The sequence below is a fragment of the Falco naumanni genome, chromosome 5, assembly GCF_017639655.2.
Source record: "Falco naumanni isolate bFalNau1 chromosome 5, bFalNau1.pat, whole genome shotgun sequence".
NCBI lineage: Eukaryota > Metazoa > Chordata > Aves > Falconiformes > Falconidae > Falco > Falco naumanni.
In genome coordinates, this window is record NC_054058.1 from 49649659 (window position 1) to 49675939 (window position 26281).

Consider the following 26281-nt stretch of genomic DNA (forward strand, 5'->3'; position numbering starts at 1 on the left):
GAGTGTCTGAACATAAACATGTTTTCTCAGGAATCTCCTTTGCAGCTAAATTATGCTTCAGAAAGACTGAACATGCTTGGTTGCGTGACTTTTCAAGGATTTTCTTTTTTAATTAGTTCTCTCTGTTAAGTTTCTATAATTGCAGATTGTTATAAAATATATTACTTTGCCTTTTCTCCCAGTTTATAAGAAAGTTTTAAGTAGGTGTCCTGAATGACTCTTACCTGAGTTCAAGCTGAGATGCGAAGTCAAGTATGCTTCTGTTTTAAAAGCATGCTGTAATCTTTTGCCTATCCAGGAATGACATACACCAAATATCTAGTACTTATTTAAGAGTTTTTATAAGATTGAATACTTTATTTATTTTCTTGATCTATCCTTAATAAAAAAAAAAACCACCAGATAAAATATTCAAGAATACTTTTATAAATTTTCAGTGAAAATTTATCAATGTATTATTTTAAATCAACCATTTACTCTAAGTAAGTTAACTTTTGTTTGTCTCTAATAGTCTTTAACTGCCTACAGTGTTCTGTTTCTTTGGCTACTAACTGATTAAATCATTTATATTAATGTTCTTTTCAGCTGCTCCCCCAACTCCAGCTATCATTTACGGTAAACTAATACGAAGTTTTCTTACTACATGGTCTGCCAGATACATTTCTCATTTGCCTATTGCAACATGCAACATCTTTTCATTATTCCCCTTTCTCCTGTGTTTGTGTGTGTGTGGTTTCATCCCATTTTACCAGCTGCTTCATTACTGGAGTACTGGACTTTGGAATTTGACAGTGCAGGCTGCTTTGTGTTATAGGGAATAAATGATTTTCAGAGATAAATTATTTTTAATGAAGTTCAGTTACAGTGTGATAATATTTTTCTCATAGAGTACACTGTAATGCAAATCAGTTACATAATAAATGAAAGATCTAAAAGGTAAACCCAGATGTGTTGAAAGCTAATTCACTATCAAAGAACTTGCACCAACCAAATTATGGCATGTTTTTGCATTGCTTTTGATGACAGATTTGTAGGCCTGACGTAATTTATTTCATAGTTTGTCTTCATTTCATTTCACTCATAAAACGGATAGGACCGTATTGACCAGTTTGGTTTATGATTGGTGAACTTGCTAATAAGGATTTTAAAATTAAAGCTGAGATTACCCCAAAAATCTGACAGTCAGGTACAGCCTTAAATTTGACAGTACGCAACCTTTAATTTCCTAGCAATTTTCTGATTTTGTGTTTTAAAATGCAAGATAATATGCCTAAGACACTTTCAGGTATGAACATCTTAAACACTTTTATGTAAATCCTATCATATTCATTGAAAGTGCTTATGTATTCTTAAAAGAATCTACCCATTAATCTTGATTTTACTGTAACAAATCATACAATGAATTATTTCCAGGAATTTGGAATGGATGATTACATCTTTATGCATTATAAGGATGTATATTAACAGCTTGCATGATATTTCAGGATTTTTTGAAAGTACATGAAAAATAAATGACTTAGTAACTTGCAATTAGTTTCTATTTGAACTAGTTTTGAATTCACATGCAAAATATTTGTAGTGATTCAAGAAAAGCTTCTTTGATATGAATGCTTTATTTTCCATCTTTTATTAAATATTTCTAGTTACGATAGATAACCACCCATCATCATTCAAAGATAAACTAAACATGCATTTCATAATTCTATGAATCTAATTACATTTTTTAATCATAGTTCCATTAGATAAAATCAAATACAGATTCTTGTTAATATATAAAAGTTTCCAGATACATCAGTTCTCCATTTTATCTTTGTTTTGTAGTAACTGCATGCTAATGGTCATTAAGTCATGCTTACATGAGTAGATCTGTCCTGCTGTATTTGTGGAATTCTTTTGATTGGAATGTAAGGATTTTTTCAGCGATGAAACTACGTGTTCTGGTGTGATTATTTACTTTCTGTTCGTTTGATTTACAGCTCGGCCTAATCCACCCTTTGACTTGGAATTGACAGGTCAGCTAGAAAGAAGCGTTGAACTCTCATGGATACCAGGAGATGAAAATAACAGTCCCATTACAAGTACGTTTGTTTATATTTATTGCACCACATTAATAGCATTATGTTAACTGTTCTCAGATTCCAGAGTGTTCTGAGATGAATTTTTTGTGCAGCAGGAACAATGGTAAATTTATTTGTCACAGTTGCCGTTTATTTACATAATAACAATTCACTGAATATCCTCTACTGTACAGCCAAGCAGAAAGACTTACTGCCCTAAAGAGTTGGGCTTTTGATCCAAGAAACTGTGCTAGTTACCACAGAAGTTGATACTGATATGAGCTCTGCCTGACAAGGTCCAGTCACAAATATGTAGAGAGGAGACTTGTTCATTAGTTGTATGCTTCTGAAGGAAAGTGCTACTATCATCTTGCATTAACTCATTTGTATTTGTATTTGAAGTAGCATGAGTGCCAGTATATGTAGAGATATCTATCACTACTGATACAAAAGCGTACTCTTCATGAAAATACAAGGCAGTAGTTTTTCTGTTTTTTACTAGTCCAGACAGTTGAAAGCAATAAAGCATTCCGTAAGACAGAGAAAGTAAACTTCTGTAACCCTTTGGGACAGGAAATTGATCTTAAATGCTGTTATTCCTCCCAGCAAAACATAATGAAAGCTGCTCTTGCTTACATTGAGCAGAGAGAGTGGAGGGGGAATTTAGGAGGGAAGAAAGATGTTACTGTTTGTTTTCCAAAAAATAATAGGATCAGAAAGACTTTTGGAGCAACTTTTTCATTATGAGTACTTAAGGTAATTATTTTATTATTTATGCAGTGCATTTTTAGTTAATAACTGCCACAAGTTACCAAGACCAGTTTACATGTTATATTTGGAATGAATGAGTTAGGCTGACTTACGGAGTGTTGCTGTCCAGGGTCTGATGCTGGTCAGTATCAACACCAAACACAAACCATAAGGATCAGGCATCTGAAAGGAAGTTTTGTAAAAACAGAATTTCACAGATTTCAGAACACATCAAAAGATTTTGATTATGTTTTAATAAAGCACCAAGGGATTTTGCTGAAGTTTTACACTTCCAGACTCACCTCATGTATATAATCTAGTAACATACTTAAAAAAAATATGTAGTACATATAAGTTTAATGGAAGTAGTTGAACTGCATTCAAGTTATGGCTTCTTCATATACTCTTGTATCAGTATTTTCATTTTTTTCCAGACCGAAGACACAAGCCTTGCCTTCCTATAGGAATGAAATCACACTGTTTCAAAAGAGATGATACTAGGTGGTGTTGGCTCATGTCAGAATTTTTCTAGAAGTGAGATATTGCATGCACTCTGATATTGGAAATTGAACTCTTCTGACTAAATAATGCTGGGTTAAGTTATGGTACAATTTGTATTGCTGCATGGTCCCGCAAGAGCCTGAAAAATAAGGCATTTGCTTCATAAGTAAGCCTGTTATTGCTGCTGCTGCTGCTGCTATCACTTCAAAGCGCAGATCAAGACTCAAGGATAGTACTTCATTATGAGTGATCCCTTTACACAAGTAATATGACTGACATGCTAGAATCTCTCTGAAGGCTCAAATAGAATTTTTTTCCTTGAAGTCTCCTATAAAACGTTCTACTAGAGTTGCATTCTGCTAGAGTTGCATGCAGAATGCTAGTTACTGGAGAAGACAAAAAGCAGTAGTGAAAACTTTGTGGGTGTGTTTTTTATAATATTCTCACCTTTTCAACAAGTCTTTTGGTCCAGAAAGCATCCCATCCCAAGACCTTTATCTCCAAGCGGACAACACCAGCTGTAACGCAGGCAGTAATTTGGAGCAGTTCTCCCTCTCTCTTACTACTTGGGTCAGGAGGAAATCTGCAAGCCTGAAGTTCAGAAAACTATGATTAGTACTACTTACATATTTTATTTTTTGACAATCTCGGCTCTTCAAATTGTTGTGCATTATTTTTATGTGGTACTGTAAGTATTCTAAAAGCAATTTCCAGATGCCCCTCAGAATTTCTTTAATAGTGCAAATAGTATGTATTCGGAGTCATATTCTGGCTTCTTGTCCACAGCTATACATGAGATAGAGGAAAAATTTTGTTACACAACACAAAAGCATTTGATGCTCATGTAGATTTCATATATCTAAACTTAAGGTTCCATGGAATGTACTCAGACTACGCATTCTTCTCCCATATTTTTACCATATCCTAAAAATTCTTATTAAGTGTTTCAAAATTTATATCTCATACCTACGAGCAGGAAGCTTTTCCAGCTGTTTCACAGCTGAAAAAAATGTCCTTTTGTCTTTGATAATGAATATGATTTTATTTTTGAAGTTTTACAAACCTATTTATCCCTGAGGATATATAGTCTGTGAGGACTTGACAGTAATCATTGTAATGTTCACACAGAGAACTCTCAAGAAATTTAGCTTCTGAACATACATTCCTTGACTTAATTTGAAGATACTGAAAAGTGCTCTTGTAAACCTTTCTCAGGTGTTGGTTCTTGACTTTAAATAGTTTTTCACTAAGCCAGTCTCAGTGGGGAAAATGGAATACTCAGAAAGTTTTAGTGTTGTACACATACTTCTTACTGTCAACTTGATACAACTAAGACCAATATATTTGTCAGCCAAATACTGCTTTTACATCAAAATTCCAATCTTGTCCCACTTTCTTGCTGTGACAGCTGAAGAGTTCCCATTACATTAAAATCAGGTACCTGAGAGAGAGCTCTTGCAATAATGTGTTACCTGACAGGTAGCTGCATTAGTGAGAATACCAAATCATAGAAGTAGAAGTATTTCTCTTCCATTTCTACCTAGGCAGTACTTTTGAGATCCACATTATAGATGTGTGTTGTGGTTTATGTACTTGTATTTCAGTTTCCATGATTTTAAAAAATGTTGATTGGATCACTCCCTTCTGAGTAGCTCATTCAGAAATGCCTACACTGATCTAGGAAGGTGTTGCAAGTTTTGACATAAAGTTGGATTCATTATCTGTTTACAGACTTTGTGATTGAATATGAAGATGGACTGCATGAACCAGGGGTATGGCACTACCAGACGGAAGTTCCTGGAACTCAGACAACAGTACAGTTGAAATTGTCTCCGTATGTCAACTACTCATTCCGTGTCATAGCTGTCAATGAGATTGGAAGAAGTCAGCCGAGCGAACCATCTGAGCAGTACCTGACAAAATCTGCAAGTAAATAGCGATTCCTGCTTACCAGTGATTGATTTATACTACAAATGGTGTTGAATTTGCTTGGAATGCAAACAGAAGTCATTCTTGTTCATGTGTAAATATTTTATTTTTAGACCCCGATGAAAATCCTTCTAATGTACAAGGGATAGGCTCAGAACCTGATAATTTGGTAATAACATGGGAGGTAAGTTTGGTTTTTTTCTGAGGTTTCATTTGTTTGTGTTCAGGCCTGAGTAGCATTTTTTTTGAGAAATAGTAAAGATCTAACTGTGAACATGCTATGAGAATACTCAATGCATTGCTTGCTTAAAAAATTCTTGAAAAGAGTAAAATCCAGACATTTCCCCATCTTCATTTTCAGGGAAAAGCTGCATGCGTTATGGGGAAAAAAAATAAAAATTACGGTGCCGTATTTGCCTTGAGTGATTTCTCAAGATAAGCCATTAACTTGGTAATACAGGATGTTTTGCTGCCAATTTAGGAAAACTTGAATATGTAAATTGACGTTTATCTCAAGTAGAGTCTTTTTCTTAGAATGAATTCTAATGTGAATCCTAATTGTACCCTCAACTTTTATGATACACTGAATTATTGTGCACTCTTCCACTAAAAAACTTCTGTGGAAGAGTTTTCTCTACCATGCCCTTACCATAACGACAGGCACTCAAGGAGAGCAATGTAAAACCAATTTCCCATCCCAGGCAAGAAATATTGTCTAGGGAACACTGTTTATAAGTAGTTGGTGTAAGTCTGTTTTTCCATTTTCCATTTCTTAAGAAATATTTGGAAACAAAATACGTATACAGAAATCACAATGTATGGTTGCATAAGAATTAGCCAGGATCACCATTCAATGTGATTTTCACTCATGAATGAAAAGCAGCTGAACTGATCTCCTGTAAAAATTGCATAGCTTGAACATTTCGGCAGTGCTTCTCTGTCACAGAACACAGGGGTAAATTTTCAGTAAAATTCTGAAGAAGAATGGGTTTATTTCCTTTGTCACTTTGGATTTTTCAGATGCTTCAGAATATTTTTTTAAATATTTTTTTTTATTTCAGTCTTTAAAGGGTTTTCAGTCTAATGGACCAGGGCTTCAATACAAAGTCAGCTGGCGTCAGAAGGATGTTGATGATGAATGGACATCTGTTATAGTTGCAAATGTATCTAAATATATTGTGTCTGGTACTCCAACTTTTGTTCCCTATGAAATAAAAGTACAAGCTTTAAATGACCTGGGATATGCACCAGAGCCATCAGAGGTGATTGGACATTCAGGAGAAGACTGTAAGTTTTATAGTTTGACTCAGTTGTACTAATTAAAAGTAACAAAATGTGTAACCTAAGTAGGTATTTACCATATTGAAGATGGGGGATAGTGGTTATGTTTTTAATTAAAATGAAGTAATTTTAAGATAATAAGGCTTCATAATACTCTGTAGTATTAATCCTCAGGTCAGCTTTTTAGTGTAGGAACATTTTAACCTAATCCTTGAATGCAATGCAAAAACTCATTCTGAAAAAGCGTGTTCGTATGGTTTCATATTCTAACTAGGCACTTGTTGCATCCTTTCCACACAGTGCCGATGGTTGCACCAGGCAACGTGCAGGTTCATGTTGTTAACAGCACATTAGCAAAGGTGCATTGGGACCCAGTTCCGCTAAAAACTGTCCGAGGACACCTTCAAGGGTACAAAGTAAGTACAGTCAAAAGCATTCTGTTTCTCATTTATTAAAATAGATCACTCTTTCTATATGATACTGTATCCAGATTGAAGTAACTGACATGTGAGAGGACTCCTGCTTTTCAGTGAGCTCACAAGTTTTGCTGACAAGAGCAACAGCATTGATACCATTCATTTAAAGTTCAGCAATGTTCCAGCCTTGCCACACTAGCCTCGTGACATTGTCCTTGAAGAAAAACGGGATGTGTTTGCAATTAGGTTTCCACACATCATACAGATTTAAAAAATGATAATATTACAGATCTTATTCTAAAATAATATTTAGAGGGTAAGGAGAAGTAGTTTCTGCAGGAGTTTCTTCTAGGTCTAATGCTAAGATTTCTCATCTTCTGCCATAGTATGAATAATCACATCTTTAATTCTGAGTAACTGGCCGCTTGCTGCCTTATGCTGGGTGCTGTGTCTTTTTGGAGGCCAGGAAAAAGCTCAGTTTAAAAGTTCAATTTAAGGAGATAGGAAATGGCAGAAGATTTGGAGTGTACATGTAATTGAAGGACGCTTAGTGTAATACAGTGTGCTGGCTTTGATAACTGAGAAGGCTGTGTTGGAGACAAAAATGCAGTTAAAAGAGAATGGGAGACAGAAGGACTTCAGGGTTAGAAACTGGGGGAACTGGTATCCCTGGAGGACAGGGAAAATCTGATGGCAAAAGTTGCTTCAGATGTTGCACTAGAAACCCATCAGAAGAAACTTAGGAGTGGAAACTGCAGAAGCATGTTAGATGTTTGTCTGGTAGATGACAGTCTCTTATTAACCTGGTATTTCACACACAAAGGGGTAACCAAAAGAAAACATCCTTTAAATGAGGATTAAAGAGTAACAATATAGTGAAGTTAATATTTATTATTAATCAAGTTACAGCAACACTAATATTTACCATCCAAATCACCAAATTTCCGTTAAAGATTATTAATAATACAAAAAAATCCAGACACCAACATCTGCCCATACATCAGGTATTCTCACCCTTCAAAGGCATGGTTACAGTGAGCTATCATCCCAAGTTTAGATGGAGATTTCTTTTTCCTTAGGCTCAAAGTCTCTGAGGGTTATTTTCTGTCCTGTATTTACTAATGGGTTGCAGACTTTCCTCTCCAGTTGGTGTGAGGAGTTAGTTAAGCCGTGATTACTTCTATTGAATGTCTTAGTCTTTCTCTGTATACAGTATGATTTTTTTTTTTCTCTGGAAAGGAGAACCACACAACTGCACAAAGCTAAGTAAAACTGAAGCTAAAATGTTAGTCAATGATCATAAATAAAACAAGCTCGAGACCACAGTTTTGACAGCAGACCTGACCACACATTATGGCTAGGACAAATATGACAATGGTATATCCTTGAATAAGTTGCAGATGCAAAAAAAGTTTCTTACATAATTTTTGCAGATACAACTAAATCCAACTAAAATAGGTCGAAAGCTAGACGAGGCATGACAAGTCCCTAAGACATGGTGGATAGTTATTATAAAGCTTTCTCTGAATACAAGCTGAAAAATTTTCTTGGATGCAGAGTATGCTTTAAGCATCTCAGTTATTAATATAGCTTACAAAGCACATAACCAGCTCTTTTTAAACACATAGAAAATCCTACTAGCAAACTCAGGCTTTCCTGATTAATACAATTATTTCAGACAGTACCCCAGTATGCTGTGTTGCATTAGGGACACCTTTCTTAATAAGAGGGGTATTTCTGTAAAGAGTCACATCCTGAAGACAAATGTACGAACAAAGCAGGAAGACATCTAGCCAGCAGCAGTCTACAGCACATCACTCATATTTTGCTTTTTTATTAATCTAACTAATACTCGATACACTGTGGTACTATGAAGTGTTTCAAACCTAAGAAGAAATTTTAAAAAGAATTCTTTTCACTGTTACTGCTGCCACTTTTCCTGTTAATCTTACAAATTCAACTGTCAGTCAATACAGTACGTGAAAAACGTGATGCAGTCTCTTTTATTGTCATATTTCTCTTCCAAATCACTGCTTATCAGGCCCAACTTATAAAAGCTGTCTTAATTTCAGCCTGACTAGTGCCAAGTGATGACCCAACTATAATAACATGCTTTGTGAAACGTTACCTGCTACCAATTCTTAAAATATCATGAACTATACCTTACAAGTTTCAATACTAATAGTATCAACACTTCAAGCTTTTGTTAGCTTGTAAATGGCTTTCTACACTAGGTGCTAGGATGAGAGCTACAGGATGACAGCTGGTGGTGCTGAAAAACATTAACTCAAGCCATATAAACCACAGTGATATTTAACAGTGATTAGAGTGAAATGGTATGTTGTTAGCAATAGAAAGCCGGTGTTAGCATAACATTGCTTTATATGGTACCTAGCTGGGCTTTGTAAGTCTTGAGAGTTCCCTTTTTTTAATTTATATGTGAAACCCCAGCTTCCTTAATTAAAAAGGTGTTTTGTAGTTGGCCTAAATGGAACCAGAATTTTTTCTATTGCTTGATCAGTTTTAGTGTGTGATCATACATGAATGAAGATTGTGCTGTGAAAACTGAACAATGGTGTAATTGAAGGTGACAAGCCTAGGAGTAACATACGTCTTTGTGGGGTCAACTGTTAATATCTTTACAGATATCATGGTAGACAGACTGTGCAGTAAAGAGAGTGCAGTCAAGGTAATTACCTCTGAGGCTCATCTGTAGTTTCTTAGAAATGCAATCAGCAAATGGATACCAGAATCAGCTTTGTGATCTGATCTAATTGTCACATAAATGGAGGAATAGTCTTCTTGTCCCTAGTTGGAGACCATTCCATGACTGTAATCTCAGAGTCCTTTCAGAAACTGTGGTTTTTTCCAGTCCAGACAAATCTTTTGGTTTCTTCCCCATTTAAAAATACCTACTTGACTTCCACATCACAGGGAATAGCATGGTCAGGTGTGAGGCATAACAAGGTGGCAAAGTGCAAGTCTGCTTTGGAAGATGTGTAGACATCTTACTGAAAGAATGGGTGTATGAATGAGTCCTGCTTCTCAGATGGACTTGCTAACATGAGAACCATCACATACTAATGCAGTTCCAAACCAGGACTTGTGTTAAACTTGCTTTGAGCATTAGGAGAACTGGGAGGTGATAGTCTTCACCCAGTTATGTAGACATGACTGTTTCTGGACAAGGTCTGTTTCTGGAGCTGGAAAGCTCTATGCTGTGTCTTACCTGAGCTTATTAAAATTACAATTATTCCTACCTATAAGTAATGGATACTCATGGAAAAGCCTGGAGTTTGTAAAATCAGAACACCTAAACACTCACTGTAGATTTTCTTTTGTCTTTAGGTTTACTACTGGAAAGTACAGAGTCTATCCAGAAGGAGTAGGCGGCACGTAGAAAAAAAGATCTTGACTTTCAGGGGGAACAAGACTTTTGGAATGTTGCCAGGGCTGGAGCCCTATAGTTCTTACAAGTTGAATGTTAGAGTTGTTAATGGTAAAGGAGAAGGACCAGCAAGCCCAGACAAAGTATTTAAGACCCCTGAAGGAGGTATGAAATGAGAAAGCTAGAGAATAAACTTAAATGTTGTATGTTCAGAAATAGGGCACTAAGGGTGTAATTGCTGAATTTGCATCTTGGATATCATAAAATAATAGTCTGGCTCAATACAGTAATATTCTTAAGAATTAATAATTCATGAGGTCGTTTAAGTTAATCTACTTTGTATTTACTGTATGTTCTTCTTAAAAGTTCCTAGCTCACCCTCCTTTTTGAAGATCACTAACCCAACATTGGACTCTCTGACTCTGGAGTGGGGTTCACCTACCCATCCAAATGGTGTTTTGACATCATATATACTGAAGTTTCAGCCAAGTAAGTTAATTATGAATATATAACTCTAACTTAGAAAATATGTTAACCAAATAGCAATCCATTTCTTAAGAAAAAATCACATTAGGTTTATAATGTAGAAAAGATACGACTGCATTGTAGATGTCAGGTTTGAGAGAGTAATGTATTTTGACAATTTGGATGACTATTTAGAACACTTCACTTGCTCAAGTACAGGGTTAGCATTTTTCCATTACTTTTATTTCTTCGGACCATGCTTTACAGAAAAATGGAGGTGAAGTCCTACATCTAATTGACAGTCAATTAGAAGCAAGATACTACCACTTACAAATCCTATATTCTAACTGCAGAGAAAATATCACTAGAAGCAGGTCAAAATACATCCAATTATATTGTTTCCTGCTTCTTCACTTTTCACAGTATTTTAATTGTAAAATAAAAAATTCATAAATGTGCCATTTGCTCGTCTCAGAGCTATAAATTACTTCGTTAGGATCCCCATACCACTGCTTGCTTACCCAGAAATTTGTCAGCAATGACACTGCTGACTTTGTGCACACACAAAATTTAAGTTTCATGTGCATGGAACAGATTGAGGAAATTTGTTTTCTTTCACTTACCAACTTCCATTTTCCTTGACATTAGATACAAGTCACTATAGTAATTTTTTTTCCCTAAGCCTTCTGAATTTGTTATGAGGCAGCTAGTTTAGAGTTTTTAATGATCAGTGTTTCAAATGCATGTGAGTTCACGTCATTTGATGTGGACTCATTTCACGTCACTTGATGTGGACTCAGTTGCCTTGGATTCAGATATTTACAAGAATGGAACTTGAACTTAAAAAACATGTTAGTATTTTCCTATCCCCTAGTTGAATTTTAGCCCCTCACTCAGATTCTTTTACGCAAAGGTGGCTTTCTTTTGAAATTGTAGATTATCATTCATATAACCTGAAATAGAATGATGCAGCAGACAAACCAAATAAATACAAACAAAAAAACCCCATTCTAACACGATGACATTGTCGGCAATTTTCCTAATTCTTTTTTTTTTTTCTTTTTTCTTGTCACAACAGTTAACAACACACATGAGTTGGGTCCCTTGGTAGAGATAAGAATTCCTGCCAATGAGAGCAGCTTGATACTAAAAAATTTAAATTACAGCACAAGGTACAAGTTCTACTTTAATGCACAAACTTCAGTTGGATCAGGAAGTCAGATAACTGAGGAAGCAGTAACAATTATGGATGAAGGTAAGATGGGTATGTATAAAGAAAAACTCCTGAGTTTAAAAAACATTGCAAGTTTTATTAAAAGTATTGCTACTACTTCCTTCCATTAAGGATAAGAAAATCTCCTCCCCCTCCCCTCTTTTCACGTGACATAAGGAAACAGCTCCTCATAAATTTTTTTCTAGAGCTTCCTTAACTGTATTATACACCAATCAAAGATTCTAATTATTCTTTAAGTAAAGATGTGCAAAGGTTTTCTACTGTAGTGGAAGCCTCAAAAGAGGTGTAAAGCCCCTCCTTTTCATATAAACTTACAAGTTCTAAGAGTTCAGCTTTTCTGGGCTTCAAATTTTCATGTACCTTTACATTTTAAGTAGTCTTTCTCCTTTCGCTTATTCTGCTTCGTGTACGTGGTCTAGTCACAGAGAACAATACTGAAAGGATGCAGCTTTATGACTGGAAGGAATTATTTCTCTTTTAAGGTATGCAACAGCTTCTGTGAGGTCCTAAGTTTTTTTCACAGAGCTGGCAAAAAAGCTCTAGAAATAAATTTGTCATCTGTGGCCCAAATAACTGATGACATTGTGTAACATTTAAAAACTTTTTAAGTATATTGTTCAATCCTGTCACTATTATTTTTACATTTATAGCCATTCTAGATTTCTGATTTTGGCAGTTCTTTTGTTGAAAATTTTATTTATTTAATTTGAAAGTTTAATAAAATAGGAGTAATTTAAAGTAAAGGGGAAACTTGGGGGGGAAAGTATTTTGTGATTTTGCACATCTTAGTATTAAAAGTCTATTTTGATACCATCTTTTCACCTATTTTTATGCTTAGTAAAATTACAGTTTATTGGAATTTCTGTCGCTGAGTTGATATGCAATGCAATTTCTCTAATAGTATATTAAGTTTGCATATGAACTACATTTATTTTAAATTGTGAATCGTAACAAGCATGAGCAATAAAATTTTGTAAATGCACGTATATTACTTTTTGTCTTGTAATAGTGTGTCAGTGTTCAGCATAAGCAGGTTGTTTCTAATTTATTTGAATTAATACATTTTATCTAGTCTGCATGCTTTTCTGGTTTGTAATGAAATTGTGTATGTATGTTCCCTTTGGTGTTGTATCTAATTATATAGTGTTCCTATTCTTGTTTTCCTCCATTAAAGCTGGTATTCTCCGTCCTGCTGTAGGTGCAGGCAAAGGTAAAATGAAACTGCATGATTTGTTAATGTGTGGATTTTGCAGTGTTGCAAATGGGGAAGTTGCAGTGGTAAGGACAGAAAATCTTGGACTACACGTTACTATTCAAAGTGTTAATCAGTGCTGGAAGAAAACATTTGTGGGTTTTGTTGGTTGGGTTTTTGGCTTTTTTTAAAAAGGAACCCAGAATGCTTATTAATACCTTTCATCTGTTTATTTTGCCACAGAGTTCCAGGGGAATTCATTAGCTTAGCTTCAGCAAAGTCTAATTATTTCTGAATGTTTAAGAGACGTATGTCACTGTCATAAGTATTCAGGATCCAGGTGCACTAGCATTGATTAGCCAGAGTAGAAGAAACAGCTTTTTTGCAAAGGAGGTTTTTTTACTGCCTGTGCCATGTGCATTTTTTGTTTTAAAAGAGTAGGTGTGTTCTTGTTCTCACTGTTGATTAATGCTACCCATTTGATCACATTTGTTTCATTTGCAAGCCAACTGTGCATAGGAGACAGATGACTGACAATACCCTCTGTATACTTCTCAGTTCACGTATCAGATGGAATATACAGGCAAATGGCTTCCTGCTGTCTTAGGTTCACAGATCTTGTGAGTGAGTGCATGAGGATATTTCATTGAGTGGAACCTAATATCATCCTTATTCTTGAGTTCAGTAATTTTTAGTTCTTTATGATGCAGTTCTTCTGTCAAACAAGGTGTTCTTCACATTTTTGCACACAGTTTTTATTAATTTTGATACTGAATTTCACTGTCAGAAGCAAAGATTGTCCTGAGGACTGTTAGGTAGCTATGAGTCATAACAGTGTCTCTATACTTATGTGTCATTCTATCACAGGGAAGTTATTAACGCTAGTGAACGTGTGCTTCAGATTGTCAGACCATAAACATCCCAAATCAAACTCTGTACATGAAATACCTAACATTTTTTACAAACTTGGACGAGACAGCATAAATTGTTTTACATATATTTTCTTTCCACGTGATGATCAGGTGTTTTGAATGATAATAGCAGTAAAAAATAGCTTAATTCACTCAGTCTGATATAATCGGACCATATATATATGTATGCATGCATTTGTGCATATATACTATACATGTTTATGTATGTATATGTGTATTCTAATATCACATGCATTTCTGATAAGTGTATGGAGTTGTGAATTTAGTTTAACGACAAGTGTTTCTTACCAGTTTTTAGTCTAGTTGTAGCTGAGGAGTCAGCACTGATTGGAACAAACTGGCTTGTAGTCCTGGACATTAACAGCAGAAATGTAAATTAAGTTCTCATTATTTACAGTCGACTATCAATACAACTCATGCAAGGAGAAATGGATTCTCTGTGTGAAGCTCAGGTCTAATTATAGCTGTATCACAGTCTGTGGCTAGCAGAAAGCGTCTTATTTGTAAGATCAGCTGGAGCAGCTCACATTTCAGAGCTGTCATCTCAGATTCTCTGAAAACCAAGCAGATGTCTTTGTTTGGTTCCATGTTGTTTATGGTTTCAAAGTTTTCACATATTCCTGTAGCATCTAGCTCTTACAATTGCAAAGAAAACTCTGGAACTGCAAACAGGACGGAACTAAAGCCATGACATCTGTTAGGACATCTGAGTTGCCGCAGGTCTGAGATGAATGTTCTCAGTGGTTACTTAGATTAACGTGTTAACTGTTTCACTACTGATCAGGGACTATGAGGAAGGAAAAGAAGGATCATATTATCAAGATCAAGTGCAAAATTATTTGGTCTCATGAGTGGGTGGATTTGGAAGATAGAGATACTCAGCCCACTCAAGAAGAAGCTGTACCCAGCAGCGACTTTTTACTCCTCCATTAAGTGCAGGAGGGCCTATAGGTATATAGTTTTTACTAATGTGGACCCAAAGCCAAACCGAGGAGAAGGTGGCATTTAGATATTCCCAACCTTTTTGTGATCTATCAAAAACATCTCAGGTTTTTGTTTTGAAGGGCAGAACTTACCAGAAAAAATTAATTACCCTTTCTCTTTCAATTTGAGCACATTCACCTTGGAAGTTAAGACAATAGGTCCCAGATTCACCCAGCCTAAATTGCACTGAAACTTCTGTACTTTGTGTTTTCTACTGGCTAGCTGCCCCTGAAGACCTGCAGCTCTGCAAGTCAGAAACATAAGACACAAGGTCCTGGAGGAACTCAAATTGTTTAAACCTCGGCGAGCTGTGCCACTTGGGATATATTTGACTATATATATTAATGTGCAGAGGGAAATATTGCTACGGTAAATCCAATGATCTTAGAAAGCCTCAGTATTTTTATTGTAGTTCTGCAATACATTCCCTGTCTCTTGGAAGCATGTGTCTTTTGCTATCTTTTTACACAGGCGTTGACCTTTCATTGTGTTTTACTACTTTAAAAACAATGAAAGTAGCCACAGTCTGCTTACTGCTGCACCTGACACTTTTAGTAAAACTGAGTTTGGCTGATTGCAATGACTGTACTGGTATTAAGTAAAGATATCCAGTATATTTTAGACCAGTAAGGAGAGCAGCAAGTTTTGTGCATTTTTCCCAGAAGGCTAAATAGCAATTTTAGATGAAAACATGAAATATGAGGTCAAAGCTAAGGGATTTAGATAAAACAATCATTTTTTTAATGTAGCTTGAAGAGAACTTAAAAGCTCTATTCAAATCAGGGACAATATATGGGGGAAAGGATTGTCTCTCTGTATTATGGGCACTGTCCTAATAAAAAAGTTCTTTAGGCGGTGCCATTTCATTAAACAGCAGAAGTGCAATTGATCTTGGCAATTTACAAGAATTGAGGGTTTTTTTTCTTCTCTAAGGGAAACTTAACAGATGAGATCCGTGTCATTCTCTCAAGCCCGCATGAGTAAATCATGAGGCACACTTTTATTAGATGGGCAAGCTATCCTGTTATAGCTGATACTTTTTTAGCTGATCTTTTTTCCTTTCCAATACTGTGATGTTATGAATGACTTAAATTTCATGCAGTTATGCATTGTAAAGAAAAAAGAATTGTTTTTTCTTCTTAGCAGCCTGTATTCTAAACGTGTCTCAAAACTGCATATGTAAAACATAACGTATTATACACAGTATTGGGTAAGCAGTACGCATTTATATTGCCATTTATGTATTGACATCTAACGACAAGCATGAGGTGACAGAGGTGTGAAAAAAACTGGGGAATAAGAACCTGGTTACATGTAAAATAGTTATAGCAGCAGCTGGAAAGTGACTCAGGTGATCAGTGGAATCAAGTCTTTTCTACCCTTTTCATTAGAAGTTTTAAATAACCTGTCTGTCGAGTAAGGAAGAGAATATAAATTTGGCCAGTGGTAGAAATAAAAGTTGCTGGTTAAAATAAACAGTCACAGGGGCTCATTACTGTGTTTGTTGTAAGCTGAAGTGTAAGGAGTCACAGCATGATGTGTCAGTCTCGTGCCACAAGCCTTCTTGTTTCACTTTTCAATTTCTTTTTGATTTAGTCAGCATTTTTATTTGAAAGCAAGGTCTTGCAGTCTGCATGCGTGCAGACACCTGTAACTGGCAGTCCTCAACTGCAATTAAAACAAGGTTGTGGGACCACAGTTTCCTTTAATTGAAGCTAACGCTCCCTGCCAGTGTGTTACTTAGTCTGGTCTGCCTTCTTGATGTGAACTTCATATCTCAAGTACTATTGACAGAAATACTTCTGTTGCAAGGGAGAAAAACAAGTAGTCTAGCCTCTGAGTTTGAAAGTATTCTTTTTATTCTGACTTTATCTCCAATATGTAGCTCTTCACTGTAGGCTAGAAATCTATCTCAGCCGAGTTCGTATCTCTGTCTCTTCATAGAAGTTAGGATCATTTCAGTATTCTTTGTTCTGTACAAAATGCTGTTCTTTAAATCATTTTCCCTGCCCACCATCTGTTTTCCCTCCCTTTTTGAGTCATTTCACATGATGTCTCCATATTTTTTGCTAACAAGTTCAAGCTGCTTTTTATTTTCAAGTGGATTGTAGTATTTTTGTACTGCTCCTTCAACCGCTCTCTCCTTGCAGACTTCTCCCTAATATATCTGTGTGACTCTTTGAGTACAGCCTGCTGTGCAGGACCACTGTTTCATCCTCTTCTACATCTCCTGGGAACAGTGATGATTGAAATGCTAAAATTCCTGCAAATAATTTTTGCTTCATAGATGTCATGCAAAATCCATGCCATGCTAAATGCTTGTCAGTGAAACTTGCATTTCTTGTCTTCTGTGTTTCTTACACTACAGGAATGCTCTTGCAATGGGCTAAATAATCTTAGAAGTGACTAATGCCCATCTCTCACTGCCAGGAATGGAATTCACTCCTACAGTTATACTAAGGCTTGAATTTTATGCTGTAAAAGTTGTAGGTTAAAAAGCAAACAAAAGCAAAACCCTTTTCCGTGTCTTACAGGCTCTTGGTAAAATCTGTTACCTTTTTCCTTCATCTTTTCTTGTACGTGGGTGTGGGAGTTTTCATTTGAATTTATTTTCTTTTTATATATGCATTTTAACTAACTGTCTATAATACATTGCTTTGTGGGTTGTTTTTTTTCCATTTGACACCAATCTTCAAATGTGCACTTGTCACTTACCTGCCGTTTTTCCTGGAGATAGGTGAATCCCATGACAATTCCTAAAGTTTAGCCACTTTGGGGATTTTTTTTTTCATTGTTCTGCTGAATGAAATCTTAAGAGAGGGTGCCTATTCTGTTGTTAAAATCTGTTCATATCTCATGTCATGTCTTATTAAATGCTATTGAATCTGCTGCCCAAGTATAACGGTGTTATTTGGAGGAACTGTGTTCCTGAAAGGCTGGAAGATTAAATACCACTCTACCAGAAACTCCATGAAAAAGCACTGGAATTGATTTGAAAAGAAAGGAAGATTTTACTTTGAGCCTGGCTCTCTTTCTCAAGAATTGGCAAATGCTTTTATACCATATCTCGCTACAGGAATGAAACCATACTCAGAAGTGCCAGCTAAATTTTGCATTGTGCATAGCATGAATAAAAGAGATTAATTTAATCGAGGTAGCTGAATAAGAGTCAGTAAGTGTAAAAACTGTAACTTGTTAACAATCCATTCCCACCAGTTTTAGAGCAATGCTTTTGCAAGCGCTGATGCACAGCATCACGTATGGTTACGGATCAAGCGAGCACAGTGCTCCACTGCCGAGACAAAGCTTTCTGCCCCCCCTTTTCACCAACTGGCGCTTGCACGCGCTGAGAGTTTCTGCCAACTGACAGTTACACATTTTGCGTTTGTGAATGCTGCTGGGAAACATATTGAAGAACTAAGAGGTTAATTATAATTAGAGGTGTGCTGATTGAGAAGACAAGAGTCTTGGTAGATTGGAGACAAGCTTTAAATATTGTAACCACTTAGACTCCAGGCTTTCATCACCTCAGGATCCACGAGCCATCTTCTTATGTGTGCGTTCGTGTTGGAAATATGGCACATTTAACAGACTTCACTAAAACTTTCCAGGCCTACTAGAAAATTAGATCTAGCAGTAGTGAAAAAGAGAAAGAATGAAAAAAATAATGATTATGAAAATAAACATGCTACTGAATCAGTGCACTGTGTTCAGCAGGAAAAATACAGAACTTAAATCTGACCAAATACTACACATGGATAAATGTATACAAACAGCTATTGGTAACAATTAGATAAGAATACATCTGATAAATGTAAGCGTGAATCAGTCACTTGAAAGCATTTAGAAACTTAAGACACCAAGGAAATGAAGGTGTCTTAATTATTATTAATTGTTATGTACAATCGTATGAACAGAAGGAAATTTACTTTTTACTCTTTAATCTACTCTGTACTCAGGCAGGCAACTCTTTAATCAGGGCAGAAACTAGAAACTGGAGATGCAAAAAACACCAACAAAATACAAGATAAGACAGAGGCTTTACAGGGAAGGTGATTATCAAATTTGCTTAGTGTTACAGCAGCTGTCTGTCATCTGGAGTCTTTCACACAAGATGAGACAGTTTCTTTCATCCCCAGTGCTTGGGCATGAGAAGGAAGAAGTTTGGTGTAACTCTGTGGCATCTGTTTGCAAGAGTTTGAAACAAGTTATTGCTGATAGTTTCTTCTGTCTTTAACACCGGTGACAAATAGCAGTCATACAGTTATGCTGCTAATTAGACATCTTTTGTGGAAGAGCAAAATACAGGAAAATACGGGTTAGAGAAAAAACAATTGAATGAAACAAAACAAAGTCTATTTAGAATACAAAGCAGTTGTTTTCTTGGCACAGAACAAATGCTTGGATACTGATTGTAACAAGCACCTGTTCCTATGTGTAAATGAGGAAGGAAGTTATATATCCTTTCTGCAGTCTCAGACTCTGCACCTCTCTATATTTGGAACCTGCTATTCTTTCCTCTCGCTGCCTTCAAGTGGCACAGAAAAGCAGAATCTAATCCCTTTGCATTACCATCGTGTATATGGTTACATGCTAGATTTCCCATAGACAGCTTGAGTTTTGCTATTTTTTAGGGGGTTTGTTGTTGACTTTGTAACCAGGATGGCTTTTTTTTTTTTTCAATCTAGTGCTTTCTATTTGATTTTTTTCAGGTGTTTTCAGCCAATAAATAAATATATTCTTTATTATTCAAATAATATATTCTGTATTAGTTTTTATTGGTGAAAGAAATTATGTGTAAAATATATAAGCACAATTTACCTGCAAAGATATCAAACATGGGAGTCATTAGTTCAATACAGATTGAAGAGTTGAATGAGTACTACCACATAAAAAGTCTGATACTGTGAAAATGTTTAATCACGAGAATACATTTTCGGAATTGATGGAATTTGCATAATTTAGGTATCTTTTTAGAAAGACTCAAACCCTATAGTTTTCTAGTCATGGTACTCATATTATTTGGTCTTTGCTAGGGGCTTCTCTACAGATTTAGTTATTTTACTATGCCAAAGCAAGCCATTTTCTCTTGGAATCTAATTTGAAATTTCCTCCAGTCAGCCATATGGACAAAGCCATCTTGTTTTGAGAGAAAATAATTTAAGTATGTAGATAAAATCTGTGCAGCACCTCTTGCCTTGAGAACAGGCTTTTGCCCATTTTATTTTCTGGTGTAGGTGGAGCCATTGGAATTCTGCCATTTGCCTTTACTGAGACTAGGCTTTTGCCTCTGATTTTTCATGGTCCTTTAGGAAGTATTTTTGATGTTATTCTAACAGAAAAGATATTTTTAGCAGGATATAAAAGTCAGTGGCACACCAAGTGAGGCATTTTATGAAAAAATAATTTCATGCCTTTGAGGAGCGTCCTCTTTGTATCTGCACTTATTAGAACTATTAAAATCTTATTTTCATTAATATTAGGCAAACAAAAATACAAAAATAGATGTCCTTTTGTAACAAGTATAATTGGAGAACAAAGGATTCCGGTATGAGCAAAGTAGCAAATCATAGGATGCTGAAGAGAGAAGCGCTTCTTTTCATAATGTGGGCATTATGCATGTCTGTGAAAAGTACTCCTGCCTAATGAGAATGTCAGCATAAGACACAGTACCTTAAAATGAACAGCTTCTTGCATTCCAGTGATTTGTGTCCTTCACGCCAGCGTATTTTGATACTGGCTTTCCAATATCTGATGTCTAACATTCCAATGTCTAAAGGTGCCATGATTCTGTAATGTTAATGAAGCTAATTTCAGAAACATTCTGTGAAAGTAAAGGTGTCAGTACACACATACTTCAGGGTGGTTTTTTTTCAAATACATGTGTATCACTTAGCTGTTTCATATTTTAACAAGTAAAACTACTTGAATCCTGCATGAACTTAGAGTGTGCATGTGTTACTCATTTAACAGGTAAGGTTTTACTGTACTGTTTAAATGTTACTTTTTGATGCAAAGCGTTTTTACTCTTTATTTTTTCTTTCCTACTATCTCTGATGGTGAAGGATATTCAGAAACCCTTTTTGCAACCTCCCCAGTCATGCACACTGTCCGTCCAACATTCTATAAGGGTATTGTCTTCCTTTTTTATCATTATCAATGCACTAGAGACAAAATCCTGTAAGGGCTTGCAGTTGAGGCATTTGCAGTCCATTCAATGGCACGTGGTGTAAAGGGAGGTGTGTCCCATCTTCATACCTCCCCTCTCTACTGCCATTCCCTGTCACCCTGACAATGTTCTCACTTGCCAGCTGTCTGCGTTTTGCTTCTAGATGAATAGAAATAATGTTTTCCAGAATTTTGTCAATTAGGTATTTTTAAATGTTTGGCAGTTTTTGTGGTACAGGGCATGCTTGGTAGAGTACATAAATTTTACTTTATAATGTCATAGTGTAGTATGCCTTGGATTCAATTACCAAATACGCTATGTTAGTCAGTGATGGAGACAATGACAAATGTACTATACTTTCCTTGTGTATGGTATAAATTAACATAGTAACTTCTTAAAATATATTTTTTAATGTATGAAGTCACACTTTCGTATTCTGCTTTGTTTTTCTATTGTGTATTCAGTGCAACCACTTTATCCAAGGATCAGAAATGTTACAACAGCTGCTGCTGAGACCTATGCCAATATCAGTTGGGAGTATGAGGGACCAGATCATGCGAACTTTTATGTTGAATATGGTGTAGCAGGCAGTAAGAAGTCATTTCATTAAATTTTACTAAAGTGTTCAGTTAAATTTTCAAAGATTTTTATAGTAAATGTGGTCTTAAATTGACCCAGTGTTAATATTAGCTCTTAAATGTCTAGAATTATTTTTTAATTTGGTGAGGAAGATCAAAGAGTTTTCATTTTAATAAACATTGATGCGTAACAGGTATTTGATGTTTAGATAGAATGTCAGCCTTTGTTCCTTTGTATTAATTTATAAATTCTTTTGAATGTGAACTTCTAAAAATCTGGTTTGTATGGTTTTGTATCATGCAATCATTACATGTGTAAAAATATGATAACTTCCATTAAAATAGGATATAACAGTCTTCCTAAATTATGCCAAATTCAGGAAAAAAACGGATTTAAATAAGAGAACCAAACAAAACAATATTCTTTGTTAAATTTAACCTTAAAATAAGGTATCAACCAACTTATGTACTTCTATTGGCATAAGCCCAGGTTTTAATGTTTGCTAATACTGCTAATAATTAAAACATGGTTATCTAATAAAACCGGGATATTTCTGTCTAAATAATCTATCCTTCTAAAGTTATGACTAAAGATGACCAATCTAAAAATTGCAATATAAATGCATTTTTCTGGATATTGGTCAAAGAAGCAGCTGAGACTGTACTAGAAAAAGGCCTAAGACAGATAGGTTCAGATTTCAAAGTAGAAATTCTCAACTAAAGTAAATATTGACTGAAACTACAGAAGTGTAATTTTATTAAATGATTCAAATCTATTTTAATCTATTTTATAATTGCAAGTTCAGGAAACCTTTTACAAAAATAAATGAAAATAGTATTTCTCTAGTACAATGGAACAAATGTTTAAAATAATTTTATAATTCATGTACAAAGTCTTCTTCAATATCTTGCATGCAATATATCACTTGAAGTCATAATTTTATATTATCTTATTTTTTTGAGAGAGAACCGTTATTTTAGTCAAGTAACTTTGATAGTATCCTGTCTAGCAACTTTCAGTAATACAGAGAAAATTGAAATTCCAATGTGTTGTTTTCCTAAAATTTTTGTAGGCAAAGAAGATTGGAAAAAAGAAATTGTAAATGGTTCTCGAAGCTTCTTTGTGTTAAAGGGTTTAACACCAGGAACAGCATATAAAGTCCGGGTTGGTGCTGAGGGCCTGTCTGGTTTTAGGAGTTCAGAGGATGTGTTTGAGACAGGTCCAGGTGAGGCACACACTGTATCATAGTCAGAATTGTGGTAGACCAAGTGCTAAAACGTTGGAACTGCTTCTGGCTAAGAGATGTAGCTAGCATATTTGCATGTTCTTTTTATAAAGTGATGCTGAATTATTATATAAACTCATAAATAATGCCAGCACATTTATTACATAGATTAGAAATGTTTTCATCCTTTCAATTCACTCTGCTCGTCTGATGTTTATGTTAGGGGCAAGATACTCACTGCTCATACTCCATCTGTGCGCTGTGCACTGAAGGTTACCTATTTCATTTAGTTCTAATTAATATAATTAGATGGCTTTATTTAAATATGTGTACTTTAATAGAGCCAAGTGTATACTTTTAAAGCTAGCAATCTGTATATGACCAGTTTTAATACAAAAAAATCTGAGCTAAAATGTTTGCATAATCAAGCTGCAGATTCAATTTCATATCTCATGTTATCTATTTGTACCAGTCTTTAAAGATTCCTACTTGTAAATGTTTCTTTTCCTGTCATATACTGGTTTTGTATAGATGTTGATGCTACAACTAGATCCTGTGGATCTGTAAGGCTATTTCAGTCATATTTCTTCATGAGCAAATCAGTAATGCTTGTTCATTCAACTTAGAGAAAGGGCTTTATTGGAAATTTTTTGATGTTGTGCTGAATGTGTCATTGCCATCACAGCATGCTCTTGGTCAGCTGTTATTGTTTGTTGTGTATTTGCTAGCCACTTTTGCTCATTCCAGGCATTTTGGTCAGTGCATAGTTACTTAGCAGTAGCCTCACCAACTCCAGAATGTTATGATTTAAGAAAGTAGTTTAAATATGAAAATATGCTTGAACAATATGTAATAATTATCAGACAACAAAGTAAATAATGACCATGCCAGTTTGAAAAGTGAGCACTTTCTAAAATCGTAATTTTTTGCTTTGTTTTGTTCCATTTCTGTTCACAGTTTATCATGTTGCAGGAAAGCTTTGAAAACATGGTGCTGAATAACAGTGCCAAGCAAATATGCATGGGCTAAGCGCAGAGGTTATTTATGCCAGAGACAGCTAGTTGTATAAAAGCAGATCTGTAAAATTTTATGCAAATACACATCCAAAGCATAAAGCAGCAGTAAAGCAAGGATCGAGACTGTTGTATAGTGTAGAACAAGCTGAATGGAAACCTTCCTAAAAGCATCTTTCTATACAAAAAATACTGAGCCAGTAAATAAGGAAATCTGTATGGACCCAGTCACCTTGGCTTGTGTCATTGACATAGTTAAGGAAGAAGGGAGTTTAAAGACACTCTTCTGTTTCTTGATAATGGAAAGGTTCAGTGTCAAGTGTTAGATTATATACATGGCATACATCTTACAGAAAAAAAGTTATGCCACACTGTCTTAGCCTAGATCTAAGCTTTTAAACACTTCAGACTTCGAAGTGGATGACGACAAAAATATTGGAATATGGAATATGTCCTTAATTAGGAATGCAACTACAATATTTCATGTGTGAGGCTTTTGCCACGTTTTTTTTCTTTGACAAGCATTCCCATAAAGCATCTTCATAGTGCGTGCGTTTATCTTCTTGAGCATACCAAGGGTAAATTACTTTAAGCCTGAAGCAGATAATTCACTCAGCGTAAGCAGGAAATGTTATGCCATTGTTAAAGTTTCACTGAGATCTAGAAACCCTTTCCTACTGGATATGCAATAAGTTAAAGAATATAGGAAGCTATATAAGTAAGTTTTCATCTTTGCTTTTTTCCATCTACCTTCCATATTTTTATGCATGGATCGTTTTGCTTGATGGTATCTTCTTACTACATTTGAATGTGAAATGTGCTTTTGCATTTTGTCACAGTACATATTATACAGCCTTTAATGCCTTATTATCAATGCATATGTACAAAACTCGAAATAATTTTAACCTTTAATGTGGAAACAAAATTTTATTTTCATTTGATTTATAATTCAGAGGAGGATTGCCTTTGTGATTTTGTTGTTAAGACTGCCACTTATATATATTTGTATATATTTGTATAAATATTTATGTACATAAGCTATATATTTATATAACATGTGGACATTTTAATGCAAAAATAGTTTACATTATTACATATATAAGAAAGAGTCAGTTTCTAAAATAATCACGAAGCATATTCTTAAAGAAAGGCTGGGAAATCTCCTAATCGTAACTCCACAATAACCAGGCACATTAATTCATTGATCTATTTCAGTGAAAAACAAGTCATAACTTTGCCCAGTAAGACCAAAGAGTTGTAGCAAAATAGTTAATTGTAGCCTAGTACTTCTAAAGTGGAATACACATCAGTGTTCCGTGTGGAATGGAAGGTAGATACAGATGTCAGAGGTACTCTTGAGTTTTCGTAGAGTCCGTGGAAAACCCACAGGAATCTGGGCCCACTGAGAGCTGATGTTTCCAAGCTAACTGTCCCAGCCTCTGTCTTAACTCGTACATAACATTGAGACGTGGGCTTGAAGTCTGGCCTCTAACGGAATGTTGGTGCATTTTGTTGTCACTGTGCTGGCCAGCCCGGTGCAGTCTCTTGTCAGCTAGCTGTCTGCCAAGGCTCACGTATTGTTCAAAGGGCAGCACCAGCACAGGACTGTTCCCACTTGTCATCCAGCATGTTTTGTAAGGAAAAGAATTCATGCTCTTATCACCTAGAATTGTGGCTGTAAAACAGTTTGTGATCCATTGAAAATAGGTGCTCTCTGGTGTGTTTTTCTGAGCCTTCCCTTAAAAGCGTATCTTCTGTAAGGAGAGCTGGAAATCTTTATGGGGCTCTGGGACTTCCACATTTCTGTGTGTAAAGCTGTTGGTGTGTCGTGTCCTCCGCTTCAGTGGAAGCAAGTCTGCAGACCTTCCCTAGCAGATATGGGTGAAACATACCATGCCATGAGAGCTGATGTACACACAGCATCCAAACAAAGAGACTGACTGACTAAAATATAATCTGGTCCTACTGCAAAGTGTCTACTAAACCGAGATATGAAGTATTATTGATCCTTAATAAAATCTTAGGTAATGTACTGGCTGTGAATAATCCAATACTTTACCTCATGAAGCCAGGAAAAACAACAAATGCTGAACCAGAATGCCATGAGTTATGCATAGGAAATGTTTTGGACGTCACTTCCCTTATTCATGTGGGAAGGTGATTTTT

At 35.6% G+C, this 26281-nt stretch overlaps 1 protein-coding gene across 42 annotated transcripts in view; it reads left to right on the forward strand.

The window, feature by feature from the left end:
* Positions 1-26281, forward strand: part of NRCAM (neuronal cell adhesion molecule) — a 163924-nt gene that overhangs the window by 121062 nt on the left and 16581 nt on the right. For 11 of the 42 annotated variants that reach the window (XM_040595993.1, XM_040595998.1, XM_040596002.1 and 8 more), the window contains 13 exons: positions 586-615; positions 1977-2078; positions 5040-5237; positions 5351-5421; positions 6299-6524; positions 6819-6934; positions 10283-10487; positions 10689-10811; positions 11866-12042; positions 13196-13231; positions 21195-21260; positions 21763-21888; positions 22950-23102. In XM_040595993.1, the coding sequence (XP_040451927.1) occupies positions 586-615; positions 1977-2078; positions 5040-5237; positions 5351-5421; positions 6299-6524; positions 6819-6934; positions 10283-10487; positions 10689-10811; positions 11866-12042; positions 13196-13231; positions 21195-21260; positions 21763-21888; positions 22950-23102 (1629 nt within the window). Of the gene's footprint in view, positions 1-585; positions 616-1976; positions 2079-5039; positions 5238-5350; positions 5422-6298; positions 6525-6818; positions 6935-10282; positions 10488-10688; positions 10812-11865; positions 12052-13195; positions 13232-21194; positions 21261-21762; positions 21889-22949; positions 23103-26281 lie in introns of all 42 variants that reach the window. The other 31 variants (XM_040596019.1, XM_040596021.1, XM_040596022.1 and 28 more) reach the window with 10 other exon arrangements.